The sequence below is a fragment of the Pocillopora damicornis genome, chromosome 9, assembly GCF_964200805.1.
Source record: "Pocillopora damicornis chromosome 9, jaPocDami1.2, whole genome shotgun sequence".
Classification (NCBI taxonomy): Eukaryota; Metazoa; Cnidaria; class Anthozoa; order Scleractinia; family Pocilloporidae; genus Pocillopora; species Pocillopora damicornis.
This window is the reverse complement of record NC_142678.1, coordinates 13,999,446-14,014,491: the sequence shown is the minus strand read 5'-3', so window position 1 is coordinate 14,014,491 and position 15,046 is coordinate 13,999,446. Positions and strand designations below refer to the sequence as shown.

Sequence of the window (15,046 nt, the reverse complement as noted above, 5' to 3'; positions counted from 1 at the left end):
CTCCGGTCCATAAAAACGCAAAACTTAAAAGAACTCTCGTGAATCTCCAGTGAACGCTTCACAGTAACAACGTACTTAAAAACGAAAATTTGATGCTGGCCAAGTGAGGGACTGAAGGTAACCCAAACGCAAGATCGGCTACGACATAAAATACTTAACCCGTCTGAATCGAATTAGTGATTGTCAAAGAAATCCTATGAGTTTAAGTCTGGTATTCCTGCGAGATTTCAACATGGTTTTATCTAGTAAGAAACGGTAGTAAGAAACCGTTTACTATAGTGAGTGCGCAAACGCAGTTCTCGTATCCTTAGTCTGACTGAGTGTTGGTTAATCGGAGGTAAGGCAATAGGTCAACAGTCATCCTCTTTTGAACGCAATTTGAATTAGCATTAACGATGGAATGTCGTGTTGTTAAACAGAAGAACGAACAGATAGACCAAGATTATTGGAAACATGATTTGGTTTTATCAATTGAGTTGATGATGTAAATTGGCCGCAGTGAAGGGTTTCGAAGCTGACGTTTCGAGCGTTCACCCTGCATTCGAACAAAACACTGGCTTAGTCTGGGAACTCAACGTTTAGTCTAGCAGACTCAACCTTCCTCAGTTTGATAGGTTCAGGTGAATTTGTAATGACGGTAATTGAAAGATTTCTTCATTAATTAATACAGGTTAACATAAAGCATACCGATGGGTTTCCAGAACTGATACTAATATATTTACCTTTTTTTCTTCAAGATCGACAACTTTCGGCCTTTTTTTTTTTTTTTTGCAATTCCATGAATCCAAGTAGGTCCTCTACCGAATGTGATGAATTGAGAACCGGCTTCCTGATTTTTCATAAATTTTCTATAATCCTTGATCTCAAATAGATCAAGTACAAAACCTGGAAAAATCACTCGTTCACGGTAGTTGGATATAGTTTCAATTTAGAGTAAAATGAAAACTGTAAATATGAATGAGGGAAACTCTATCAGAGTTTAGATAATTTTTCATGGCGAGAAAAACCCATACTTGTTTTATTTTAACAGCAGCAAGCTACCAGTATTGTACCTCAAGACAAAATTGACAACATTGCTACGTTTATGACTAAGTGAAGTGTTTTTAGATGATAAAATTAGTTTGTTATTTTAAGAAAATAAATCTACCGCGCTCAAAAAGAAAAAATATATGAAAAGTAGAAAGAACCTTAAGCTATTGTGCATTCTACCCATTACTCGTTTCAAAATAATACTAAAAGCTTTGCATCATTAATTTCTTTAGATCATATATTTTTGGCGTCATGGAACAGTAATAAAATTTTGTGTAGCCTTGCAAACTGAACTCTGTTGACTGACTGCCTTAACAAGCAAAAGTGTTTCTTGTGATATTGACAGAGTTTAAGTTTTAAGACTATGACTCAAAATTTTTAGGAATAAAAGTGAGCCTGAACTTGAGAAATACAATTTTTAAGCATTAAAATGCTACATAATATCTTCCAATATGCCAGATAATGAATAAGGGGTTACAACAACACTGAAGTTCAATCGAAAAGTGCTGTGATTCCTAGACTAAGAAATTGTAATTACGACGTCTAATGATTGGCGACACCGGGAAGACAGAAAGATCAAGGTAATTGAAATAAGTTGTTTGGAAGCTAGTCTACTTGTGAAACACTGAGTCCCTATAGAACATTTAAAGTGAGCTAACTGTGCATCTAAGACTATGTATTTCTCAAACTCAAGTGTCCATTAAGGCCGGTTCAGTCCAGTCCAGTCCAGTCTGTATTATCAATGTCCAGGCTTTTGCTTCTCGTGACCACTGAAAACCTCTGCAGCAGACCGCTTGTCTCGTAACTTCTTAAAGATTACCAGTCCAGTTCCCATGGCCACCAAGCAAGCAACGCATATCATTACCAGACCTACCACGAAGGTAGTATCAGAGGCTAGAGAGTTGAGAAGGTAATTGATTAGTTAAGTACAACAGACAGATATTAAGATATCATACAGACATCTTTTTTAGTTTATCGGTAGTTAAATCATCACTACATCCGACCATCTTAAGTAAACCCAAATTTATTTGACTGTTTGTGTATTTTGTGTAATTTATCTTTAATTGTGGTCAACATGGCGCTGTCTTGGGGCTGGGACGAGGGAAATGTTGATTTGGAAGCCCTAAAATCATTTTAAGGCCCATGTTAGATGTCTTTCCCTTTTTTTATTGTAGTACTCAACCGAAAATGCAAGAATTTTGATATGTTGACTTGCTAGCTGGCAAAGTCACAATGCTGTTCATCCAGCTTCAATATTTCTGCGGACTTTCACATTCTAAATCCCGATACAAAATCTCAAAGAACCTTCTGATGACCAAACAAAGATTCTGTACCAATACACAATAAAACCTTTGAGGTTTTAAGTAATCTATCAAGATTTCTAATGGTCATCTTTTCAAGGGCCTGATAATGAGAGAGGCTGAAAACCCAAGACCCCCCCAAAAGGGAGAACAACACACACACACACTCAAAAAACAAAACAAAAACAAAAAAACAAAACAAAACAAAAAAGAAAACAAACAAACAAACAAACAAACATGACAGCTATCGGCGTTGGAGGTTGGCAGAAGAATGTTTTTTTTTTAGGCTCCCCAAGCGCCGCGCGGCAACTGTAGTCACACCAGTAATTCGCGCCTACAAAGGCAATCTCCGGCTTCTAATCATAATTTCGGAGAACTAAATTACATTTTGAGTTATAGGCGTGACTTAGTTCCTTGTACAGTACAAGATGTTTCTTTGGGAATGTTTTATTTTGGAGTTTGCGTACTTACCATTCATCTCGTTACTGGCTCCATCATTGCTTTTCTTCTCTTCTTTCTTCTCGCTAACAAGAAGGAGTGGACCCTGGGCCAAAGAATACGCTGCATCCATCTCGTGGTCGCTAACTTGACGTTTCCCTCGGTTACCCGCTGGACACTTCTTCGCACACTGGGAATCTGGGTCGGTTGCGTTGCATACGATTGCGTGGCAGTAAACAAACACAAACGAATCGGTACCAATGAATTTAGCGGTTTCAAGACTAAACCGCTGCAAGTTGATCGAGGGATTAGGATGGTAGACCACGGAGGGATAGTTTGGACATCTAAAAAGAAAAATTCTAGGTTATAATCTGGTTTATATTGCCGTTTAGGGAATTCAATCAAACAAATAACAACATTGTCGAACAAAACAAAACCGTTTCAACCGCTACTACCTTTCTTCTACGTTTAAGTCGATTACATCTTAACCCATTTGGACCAAAGAACGCGATGTTGTCTGTAGAGGACATACGTCGTGTCGATAGACTCATTGATTTGTTTCGCATTATATTGCATTTCCGTAATGTGCCTGATTTTCGCGAAATTTCCGCATACAACATCTCAGGCATTGAAAGGTAGCCGTTTTTGTCTAGGGCCAGATTTTGCGAGAGCAATAGGTGGTCATGTTCTCTAAAGCCAATTTGATGACCTCTCTTTGACTGATACATTTCTCTGCTAAACGGATATATACCACCTACTAAAGCAGAACTAGAACCAAATGGGCGACATAAATTATAACTTCTATAAGTAATTGTTAGAATCATTGTAAATTTATCAAAGAACTTTATCGAGTTTAAAGTTTTTGACTGCCTAGACAATTTACATATCTGTTACATCCATTTTGAAATCACCGGTGATCCTTGTAATCTGATTGGCTCTCATCGATTAGATTTAATCACAAATCGCGCCATTCTTTGCTCTTAATCGCATCTTTTTCCAAGTCAATGAAAAATGCTTTACTAAAACACAACAACAAATCAAATTTCAAGGCTTGTCTTAAGTGTCCAATCAAATTAATAAAAACCTCGATCAATACTGAATCAATAGAATATTTTACAGACTTAAAAATTATTGCATTTGAGCGACTGAATTTTAAGATTTCACAATGGATGTATTTCATTAAGGACAACTACTTCTGATATCAAATCAAACTCGTGTTGCGCGCTCGTTTGATTTTGAAATCACGCTAAAGATTTCAGACCGAATTCCACTCCTCTCAGTTTAATTACCATTTTAATGAGAGCGAGCTCTGGCTCTGAAATAAAGTTTAAACGACACAAAAAGAGGTAATCAAATAATTGGCTCACCCTTTCGAAATGAACTCATACTTCGGTGCATTTTCTATCTCACGAGTGGGCGTGGTATAACATCGATCAGCTATAATTGACAGCTGCTCATCAGTTATCACTGATACCTCCAAGAAAAGACGTTTCTGCGCCACAAAGAGAGGAAAATCCTCTTCCGTGTAAGGAACCGCAAATTTCTTGTCAGGGAACATATTCAAAACGAGAGTTAAGTTTCCTTGCCCTTCTTCACTAATTATAACTTTTTTGTTGATTGCTCTCCAACCAACAGATGACACCACGCCATGACTGGAAAAAAAACAGCTGAACTGTATTTTCAGCTCTCGTATCTTAGCATTTTTGGAAGCTGTGGGGACTTTCAAAACCACATTGGAGTAAACGACTGCCGTAGCCGTGTGCCTGCGTGTAGTTTTACACCCGGTAAGCGGTGCTGTTAGACTGTAATAAGTGTCATCTTCTTCAGCTTTGCATTTCGTGTCCAGGAGTCGGAGATGCTCACGGTTGATACCAGGAAGGAGGGTCTTAGGAATGTGTATTGTCATGTTTTTGCGGTTACATTGTAGCTTCGCTGAGGGATCTATATTCCAGTTATAAAGTCAGTGTTAGCGACATAAAAACACAGCTTTGGGATGTGTATGCAGAGAACCGATGTATTCACGTGCCGTGAATTTGTATTATCTCGCTCTTTATGCCCAAGATGTTAAATTTGGCGCAAAAGATAAAGCAAACCTGATTAAAATTAGATCCTTCGGTCGCTAAGTAGATTAGCTGATTAGTCAGTATGTCGATTGTGCATTTGGTCATTCTGTATATCAGTCTTCATTCGATAGGTCGGTATATGGGTCAGTAACCCATCACACACATCATGTAAATGTCATACCTAAGCAACCGAAGAGCTCCATCCGCAGTGAGACATGGACAGACCATTCTGTAGGCCTTCATCTGATAAAACGTGCTTTGATCGGAGGGTACAAATCGTGGTAGACAATACTGTCTGCGTCTTTATTTCCTTCGAAGAACTAACAATGAAAATAGATAAGTGAACAATAAAACCAGAAAAGAATGCAAGGAAGAAGCATATGGGGGGGGGGGGGGGGGAATGCTGCGGTGGAGACAAACACGGGAAGTCAAAGGTACATAACGGTAGTTCGACGGTAGGCTTAGTTTTTTTCTTTTTAGTCTTCTTTATACAACAAATAAGATCTTGTAAAATTTAAAAAACGATCTCTGGCTAAAACTTTTAAAAATACGAGCTTTCGGCTGTTTGCGCTACAGCCTTCAACGGGTAAAATGATAAAAAGGTAAGAAATACTAGGTGTGAAGTACAAAGTAGGAAATTAAAAATGCTAATAACTAAGAATGTTTGTTAAAAATACTAGGTGTGAAGTACAAAGTAGGAAATTAAAAATGCTAATAACTAAGAATGTTTGTTAAAAAGAATGTTGTATTGTCCAGGCAAAGGACAGGAATTGTTGTCCGCATTGGGAGTTAACTTGGAATGCCACGCTTCTAGTGTTTTTCTTGTTCTAAAACTGCCTTTGTCAATAATAGATGCATTATCAAAGTCTATTGCGTGATTATTGGCCCAGACGTGATTGGAAATTCTTGAGCCTTTTGCCACGGTTTTCACATTTCTGAGGTGTTCTTTCTTTCTTGTGTTGAAGGCCCTGCCAGTCTCACCAATATAACACCATGAACAGTCACCACAAGGAATTTTATAAACAACATTTGTTTGAGATTCCAATAATGGTCGAAATTTTGGGGCCGGGAACTGTTGTTGGAGGGTGATAAGTGGTTTGTTTACCACTGTGATGTCGTGTTTTTTGAGGACAAAAAAAGGAGGACAAAAAACCCGACGCTCAACAGTGTTGTCCCCGGAGGAACTTGTTGGCACATTTTTCAAGATGGTCGAGGCGTCCGAATCACGCAAGTCGTTCGCCTCTCTTCCATACATTAAAGGCGTAACAGAACCTCTGACTCGTGTCCTCAAAAAACACGACATCACAGTGGTAAACAAACCACTTATCACCCTCCAACAACAGTTCCCGGCCCCAAAATTTCGACCATTATTGGAATCTCAAACAAATGTTGTTTATAAAATTCCTTGTGGTGACTGTTCATGGTGTTATATTGGTGAGACTGGCAGGGCCTTCAACACAAGAAAGAAAGAACACCTCAGAAATGTGAAAACCGTGGCAAAAGGCTCAAGAATTTCCAATCACGTCTGGGCCAATAATCACGCAATAGACTTTGATAATGCATCTATTATTGACAAAGGCAGTTTTAGAACAAGAAAAACACTAGAAGCGTGGCATTCCAAGTTAACTCCCAATGCGGACAACAATTCCTGTCCTTTGCCTGGACAATACAACATTCTTTTTAACAAACATTCTTAGTTATTAGCATTTTTAATTTCCTACTTTGTACTTCACACCTAGTATTTTTAACAAACATTCTTAGTTATTAGCATTTTTAATTTCCTACTTTGTACTTCACACCTAGTATTTCTTACCTTTTTATCATTTTACCCGTTGAAGGCTGTAGCGCAAACAGCCGAAAGCTCGTATTTTTAAAAGTTTTAGCCAGAGATCGTTTTTTAAATTTTACAAGATGTTTTATCCTGGCTGCGGCCCCTCTATCTTTCAACAAATAAGATGTTTGACATCTTTTGTTAGGTTCAGAGAGAAACTGGCAATTACCACGACTAAGAGTCGAGGTAATATATAATAATAGGTAATAAAAGGTAATAAAGAGGAGGGTATTTGGCATTGCCAGACTCAGTGAGAGGATCTATGCATTTCAGATTTCCGCCTTTTCAAAGTTTAATACTTCGTGCCTTATTCTTCGCGCCTCGCCTGTCTTTTTTCTCTTTCTTTCTTTTCCTCTACCTTTTTATCAAACCCTGTCTGCTCAAAGTTTAACTTAATGGAATATCCTCTGCCGTAATAGTAACTGTACTTGAGTCGTTACGAAAGATCAGGAAAAAAGCGGTAAAAATGGAATTTGTCATCAAATCAAGTCAGAGCCCAGTAGTCAGCTCAGTCGTCCGCTGAGCAAGGTCGAACATGAGTAACCCGAGGTGTAAGTATACCCACACTGCAACTGGGAACTGGAAAAATCTTGCGCGTTGTCGGGTCGAACACTTACAACAAATGACGAAAAAATTAGTTTTTTTATTTCCATACTTTCTTATCTATTTCACTGCGCTTCACGCACACTACTAGCTCCACTATTCTAGCTTATACGACTGCGGTTTGGTGGGCTAAAAAATTTCCCAGCCATGCGTGATAGAAAAATTATGTTCACGCCTGGAGTTTCTTTCTTTTCTGTCTCTTTTTACTAAAACCCTTTCTCCTCAAAGTTAAACTTAGTGTGAGGCCAATACTTTTACCAATCTGAAGATAAGCCGGAAAAAACCTTACCACTTCAGGGCCGTCTTTTGTTCCCAGCAGAAGAAAGAGGTACTTAAAGAAAGCCTTACCTTTGGTGGACTCTGATCAGATTGTCCGTAATAGTGAAAGTTTACTCCATCGTCGCTGTACTGCAGCTTGTATTTCGTCACCCACTGGCTGTAACCATTTATCCCTTGTGTCGCTATTCCTTTCACTACAGTGTACTTTCTAAGATCCACTTGAATCCACTGATTGGCAGCAGCGTAGCCTGCTGACCATCCTCCCTGCTCTTCTGCACTTGCCTTGAAGTTCAGCCTTCCAAACTTTGCAGCATGTTGAACGCTGTATTCTGAAGAGGCTGTGATTTGAGCATCTTTTATCCCTCCTTTCTCCATACCCAGAGGTGTATGACACCCTATAAACCAAGAGAGAAGGACCTGAGGGTGTTTTTAAGTAGTTATTCAAAGAGTACGTCCTTAACTCAAGACGGCCAGAATGAAAGTTTTATGGGCCCCACGAAGACAAAAGAATAGCTCCCTTCTCATAAACGATTCACTTCATTCACGTCATTCAACATTATCCTTCTTTCAAAAAACGACATTCCTTTGTTCTTTGTTGTGCTAATTTTTGTTTATGCGGACAGAAAGGAGATAATCTATGACCTAATGATAAAAAAGTACACACATAGATTTCGGTGAGTCAATTAGTCAGTCAGTCAGTTAATTAGTCCATCAATCTGTTATTCTTCAAGCATTCGCTTCATTCTTCATTTTAACAATTCGTTTGTTCGTTTGTTCCATTCGTCAGTCAGTCATGATCGGCTAGTCTAGTCTGGAAGACAGTCAGGCCCTTCGGCCAGTCTCTACATTTAGCAAAATATTTCTTTGCATACATAAGGTGAAATTGATACCTAAACAGCCATAGAGCTCCATCCTGAGTGACATGTGACTATAATAGCCTACAGGTGTGAGTACGATGAAACGAGCTTGAATCGGTGGCTGTAACTTGTGATAAACAATGCTTTCCTGGTCAGTATTTCCACTGAATCGCTTAAAAAAAAATTGTTTAGTAAGCCATCAACTGGTTCCATAAATATCGTTGTATTGTGTAAATCGAGAAACACTCGCATGCTAGTGTCCAGGCGTTACACAGAATATAAATTAAAATGGAATAATTGAATCAATTTAAGGAGGCTCCATAGGGCTTTTTGACTGCACGAGATCTGGGTACGAATATAACGCGAGCTTTAAAAATGTCAAAACAAACGTCATTATCTGAAAAAGCGTGTTAAAAACAGTTTGACACAATAAAATCTCTATGTGACGGAATCTAGGGTTTCCAGCAACTGTACTCGTAAGATTTATAGGCCTTCTACGCCTGAAACATGAAAAAGGTCAACCGAAAAGAAAATACCGTGGGAAAGATTGCTAAAAGGTGACAGGTTCGAAAGTCTACGCACGCTCATCTACCGATAGGGATCTTTCGAGTGAGATTTATGGCGTTTCCTACGGTGGAATTTCTTAAGATTTGCTGAATCGATAAACATTTGGGCCCTGCCTTGTGCCAGTTGATTAAAAAGTTCATAAGGCCAAATTTGAGATAGAGGAAGAAAACACAAACTTGGAAATAGCGAAGAAACTGTCTTTGTAACCCCTATGTTTTTACGGCTTTTACATGATCGACTGGACAATTTTCACAAACTGTGAAAATTTTGAGAGATCTCACTGAAGTAATTCGAAGAAAATCAAAGGCAAAGCCAAATTATCACTGGCGAGCGTCTTCCATTGTGGAGCCTTAGCGAAAATTATTTTGATAATTTTTACTACAGCAAACGATAGTCCGAACCTTGCTTATCGCCCTTTTGATGGTTTAGTAGCCCGAAAAGAAAAGCGAAAACATGGAAATTTTTTGGAAAAACAATACGCTGGCGCGCACGCCAACATTGAGCAAACACCCTGAGGAGCCTTCCTAGGTATAATAACAATTGTTTTTGTTGGGCGATAAAAGTTTCTGTACTTAGTGTAAAAATTTGGTACAATAAATGTTAAGAAAGACAAAAAAGAACTCTTTATGTCACTGTAAATTAAAGAATTGAAAACAAGATGGGAATAGGAGAACTAGAAGGTCTAATTTTCTTATGCTGTTTTTAAAAGCCTTCAAAGATAGTGCTGAACTAATTTTGTCCAGTATTGAGTTCCATAATTTCGGTGCAATGTTCCTCCAAGAATTAGGCCGCAATTCGATGTTTTGGTCTTTGGTAGCTTTAATGTCAGTTCCTCTTAGTTTGTATTTATTGTTTCTGAGTTTAAGCAGTTCGCTAATGCTTGTTGATGTGTGTTCATAATTTATAGCAGGGTAGACTTTGCAGGTTATCCGATAAAGCGATGCGTTGATATTCAAGTGATGGCAGACCTTTTCCGCTGAGAAGTTAACTAAACGGTGTTTGACTGTATGAGCGTGCTCGTTTAATTTTTTCAGTTTAGCAGTAGGAACTTTACTACAATCAAAAAATGCCAAGTCTCTGAGTAACAGTTAAGTCGCGAAAGGATAAAAGCGAAGTAGATAGAGATTCCATCTCTTTTTGAACGAGCGGATCTTTTTCATTCGCCCGAGTACTTCAATCTGCTAAGAGGCTTTTCTGTATACATTGTCTATGTGATTCTCGAATTACATTTTTTCGTCAATTTTGAATCCGAGAATCTCAAGATCTTTCGGAACAGGAGTTTCGGTGTCATCGCATTTAAAGTTGGGCTTAATATGCTGCTTACCAAATACAGTTCCTTGGTGAATGCATGACAATAAATATATGAAAATCATATATGTGCACTGCGGTTGAAGAAACGAATATGGAAGCGATCCTCGCAGTTATGAATACTACTGAACTTGTTTCTCCTCATGCCATTTGCCATTTGCCATTTGCCTCTTGCCATTTGTCGACATGCAAGATCTACATTTATAACCTGTTTAATTTTTCTGGCATGCTGTCGGCATAAAATATCACTGTGTCGTCTACGTACGCCGCGGATACAATCTGCTATGTTTAGGGGAGTAAACAAGGCCATTCATAATTATGATGAAGTTCGAATATAACGCGCACTGTCATGGAAAGAGCGTGCTCTATCACAGTACAGAACATAGAGCTAAGCTAAAGCTGTCACACCATTTGCCAAATTGTACTGAGGTCCGACTATTTCCCAGACTTCTCTCTAGCTTTTTTTTTCGGTAATTAATAGCAGTGACATTTCGGAACAACCGAGCAGGCAAGTTGCAACATAAGAACCAAAAAACGTTTGTAAACATGCCAAGCGCCGTAATTTACTTAGAGAGAACGTGAGCTGACTTAAAATTCTCAAAGAGAAAACGAAATGGACAAGCAGGAATAGTTTTATAGGTTTTCATGCTCAGTTGGAATGCAAAATTTACGCACGGTAATAAAAATCAAAGACACTCGTTTTAGTACATATAGCTTCTTGTTCAAAAACAGAAAAAACAGGAATATGAAAAGTACGGCCAAACTGGCATAACTGTTTAAATTAATCATGACGGTGTCAGAGCGATTGCGATCAACGCTGTCAAGCAAGCCTCAGAAATTACATCGGCCGCCCTTCAAGTGAATAATTAAAAGACAAATTTGGCTCTTCGTAAAAGTATAATCATTATCATTTAAAAGTTTCCCTGTCATATTTTTATACCAATCCAGTTTCTATTATCCGCAAAGACCAGCAAACGCTATATGCAAATAATGGACGTTTTTGAAAGTAGGCCTTGACTCAAATTAGGGTGGCACTCGAAATTATTTTAACAATAAGTAAGATTATGTCGGTTTTAAGCATTGCTTACCTTCGCTGAGCTCTGTCCTTGTTCTTTATAAGAAACGTAGGTAACTCCATCCTCGCTGTACTGAAGGATATACGAGGTTACCCACTGGTATGCGTCATTTCGTCCTTGTGTGGCTATCCCTGTCACTGTTCGGTATCTACCAAGGTCCACCCGAAGCCATTCATAATATGCATTTTTTGAACCTGCTGTCCATGCCCCTGTTTTGCCTCCACCGGCCTTGAAGTTCAACCTTCCCTGGGCTGCGGCATGATTCTCATTATATTCTGAAGAGGCAGTGATCTGAGCGTCCCTTATCTGTCCGTTCTCCATACCCATCGGTGTTGAACACGCTTTAAACAAGAAAAAGAGAAATACTGGCTGGGCAAGATAAAACGACCAACATGAATGAAAGTGGCAAAAAAAAATGACAAAAACTGCCGTTCAGTAAAAAGTAAAACAGATTGTGGTAACTTCGATAAACTGTGCTTTATCTGGCCTTTTCAAAACAAGCACAGCTCTCAGTAAACTGCCATCATAAATTTAAAGTGACCTTCGGTAACCATACAGCTATCGTAAAACATGCAGAAAGTCAATGTAACCTTATTATTATCAGTTGTAAGTGAGTTGGCAGTCCTGATTTGAACTAAGATAACGTAAATAACGTATACTAATAAAAAACATGAGATATATTTAAGGACATTGAATGAGACCAAAGGCATAATAATATAATGATGAAAAAGATGAAAAAAAGAAAAAGAACGCAGACATAGTAATGCGCTGGAAAATATGGCTAAAATGATAAAACTAGGTCGTCTTTAACAGTGTGCTATAATATACTTAACCTTGCAATGAAATCGAGCAATTAATATGACATGTGGGGTGATTTGTCGTTTTAAAAACATAGGGGTGTCTAAAACTTATAGCATGTAAAAACATGGAAGAAAATCACACATGACCTTCGCTGTATGTCAACTATGAATTGATAAACAATAGATGAAGGTATTGATTCGAAAGAATCAGATTAGACCCACTGAAATCGTTTGATATCTAATGCGATGATCCAGGCTAAACAATAATTAAGTCCTATCAGTTTCAGCTTCGTAGGTTTAAATAAGTGACAATGATTAAGTTGCCAGTAATCGGATCCTTGTGTTTGCGCAAAGATTTCTGGGATCGCCATTGGGCAAACGTTGCAACTTGCTTGAGGGAAATGTATGGCGAAAGGTTGTTTCGACATTCAAAAAAATCGATTTTGGTGAGAGATCGTCACTTTTTCGTCGTTGTTTTATCAGAAATGAGTGTGGGTAATATTGATATAAGGGTAGCGCAAGGTTTTGTTCGAACAATCGAGAAATATTTAGTAAAATCTAGCGATTAACTCTCCACGCGCTTGGGTTATCGTGAAATTGACATCACGTAATGATCTCAAACTGTTGAAACATTAGTAATGAATCGCTGAGAAATAATCAATAGAGCCTTTTCACTTTTATTTACGTGTGTTAAGTCTACTTCTAGCTTCTTTCTTGCCTTTGCAAAAAAAAAAAAAAAACAAACCGCTTCAACAACTACCTCGAGGCATTAGGAGATTGAAATGGTGTGCTTGAGCATTAAATATTGTCGTGACATATTAAGTGATTAAACACCTGCATGGCCTTTTTTTGGTAGTCAATAGAACCAGCGTTTATAATCGGCTCAAAACTAAATCTTTAGATTCTTCAAGGACAAGGAGTTCGAGGAGAAAAGTGGCAGCTCAAATACCTTTAGATTTATCTCGGCAAATTATCACTTGACCCAGGGATTTCCTTTTGTTTTTCATTGCTCATTTCATCTATCCATAGAACAACAGCTCGGATAATACAATTTCCATCTTCGCTGACGACGACTTCTCTCTTTGAGAAGGTATATTTTCAGGCATCGTAATTTGTTTGTTTAATATGCTAACAAGTATCGAAACAGGCTGTACATACAAGAATACAACTGAGAATACTTAATTGAGTTATGTCCTTGCGATTTATGGCTAATTTTGTAATAATTATGTCAAGACCAATAAGCGATGACGATCTCGCAAGGAGAGAACTTAATCGGTATATTTTAAAACATGTTTCGTGGTACTTGCGCTTCCTTCATATCAACATTATCTTAATCCACTTATGATAAAACTGTGGCGAAAAAGCGTTGATTTCTCTCCAAAATCGTTTTTTTTGGACGTCGAAACAATCTTTCGCCGTACATTTCTCTTTAGCGAGTTGCAATGTTTGCCTCGTGGCGATCTCAGAAATCTTTTCGCACACAGGGCTCCGACTGCTGGAAACTCTTTCATAAAAGTCATAAACTGCAAGACAGCAGAGAATATCATTACCCTCTATAAAGAGTTATAGCTTTCTAATTTTGCATTTAAGTGAATTTTTAAGAAGAATTTGTGTTGTTGTAAAACCATCCCTCTCGGAAAATTAGAAAAAGCCTGTCTATCCCCTCATATCTTTGCCGGATGAAATGTAAGTCTTTCGACTGAAATTTGTCTCTATGCCATACTGCTTCGAAAACGTTTGGAATTCATTAAGTTGCTGATTTGATGAAGCTAGGATAAGAGGTCTTTTGAAAGGAATCTAAAGAAATCCAAAATATCACTTACAAGATGAGGACGAGCACACAGGTGTAGCAAGGAATAACAGAAGCAGCATACTCACTAGCTCAGACGAATGAGCCTAAAATGGGTAAGAAAATAAATCAGTTTAGGGGAGAATTAGTTAGCAACTGATGTTCTATAAAAAAGCAAAGTGAAAAAGTTACAATACCATTTGAATTGCCGTGTTGTAGGAAGCTCAGCTCTCCTGATATTTCCTGGTGGAATACTCTACCGCTCTTGCTTGCTTCGAAGTGACTCGTTTAGCTTCGGTTGGTATCACTTCATTCTACCAAAGGCCACCGCCTATGCTGAAAGGAACCTAAAATCGTGATAATGAATTTCGTACTAAAAATACCTGGGATGTTTACAATGAATGAAATATTACAAGGTCAAAAGAAGTCTTAACTTTTTTTTGCAATTATTTTACAGCGGGGTTGCCAGTTGTCATGCTCAGGAAGCAAGTTTTGCAGAGTTGTTTGAAGTTCTCTTGAGTCCTTCGTGATCATCGCAATTTTCTTTGATCTCTCGCAGTGATTTTCTTTTCCCAATCTTATTTTAAGACAAAAAAGTTCATTAAATCAAGACTGTGGCCAAAAGAAACTTGGCGGATTTACTGACTCCTTTTCTGTGTGACACTCACCTCGCTGTTTGCACTTGCTGGATGTTATCTTAACGTCCCTGATTTGGCATATCAAACTTACGTTTAACATCTGCCTCTGTAGATTTTCGTGACATGTCACGCAGTCTGAGGTCAGTCAAAAACACGCTAATTTTCGAACATTTTCCTCTTTTTCGTGTATTTCATTTGAATTGCTATCTTTCTTACCTTCAGTTTCTAAAACTAACGTACATAAGCTTTCTATACCACTGTATTTGAAGGCAATCATTAAAATATTTCGTTCGGGTTTTTGAAACTTATGGTTAGCGATTCAGACATATCGAAGAGGGGTTCACGCCACATTCAAGCAGTGGCCATAGAGTCTGGGGCTATAACTCTAAAGCGCATGCCTAAAACTGGTCATTACCGCGAAATACGAAAAAAACAATAAATTTGGCGCAATTTGATGTATAATACAT

General features: G+C 38.2%; 1 protein-coding gene across 2 annotated transcripts; it reads right to left on the bottom strand.

Annotated features, from left to right (window-relative positions):
* Nucleotides 1–1,009: 1,009 nt before the first annotated feature.
* On the bottom strand, nt 1,010–14,293 carry LOC149040300 (EGF-like repeat and discoidin I-like domain-containing protein 3). 2 transcript variants are annotated; one of them, XM_089183021.1, is made up of 7 exons: nt 14,139–14,293; nt 13,976–14,048; nt 11,365–11,693; nt 8,435–8,573; nt 7,614–7,939; nt 5,013–5,151; nt 4,566–4,709 (listed from the first exon to the last, which is right to left on the bottom strand). In XM_089183021.1, exons 1-6 carry the CDS (start codon nt 14,139–14,141, stop codon nt 5,071–5,073), a joined length of 951 nt encoding a protein of 316 aa, XP_089039147.1. In that variant the 5' UTR covers nt 14,142–14,293; the 3' UTR covers nt 4,566–4,709; nt 5,013–5,070. The 2 variants fall into 2 exon arrangements, with proteins under 2 accessions (XP_089039146.1, XP_089039147.1); XM_089183020.1 differs by lacking the exons at nt 8,435–8,573; nt 11,365–11,693; nt 13,976–14,048; nt 14,139–14,293 and adding exons at nt 1,010–1,923; nt 2,802–3,112 and having other exon boundaries at nt 4,136–4,709; nt 7,614–7,749.
* Between the last annotated feature and the right edge of the window lie 753 nt (nt 14,294–15,046).

Excerpts from the sequence above, each read along its gene's own strand:
- LOC149040300 (XM_089183020.1), bottom strand. The coding sequence starts at position 5,034 with ATGGAGCTCTTCGGTTGCTTAG. Across the intron at positions 4,710-5,012 it reads GGAGCTCTTCGGTTGCTTAG|ATCCCTCAGCGAAGCTACAA; the intron begins GTATGACATTTA and ends ACTGGAATATAG. Across the intron at positions 1,924-2,801 it reads AGCCAGTAACGAGATGAATG|CCTCTGATACTACCTTCGTG; the intron begins GTAAGTACGCAA and ends TCAACTCTCTAG.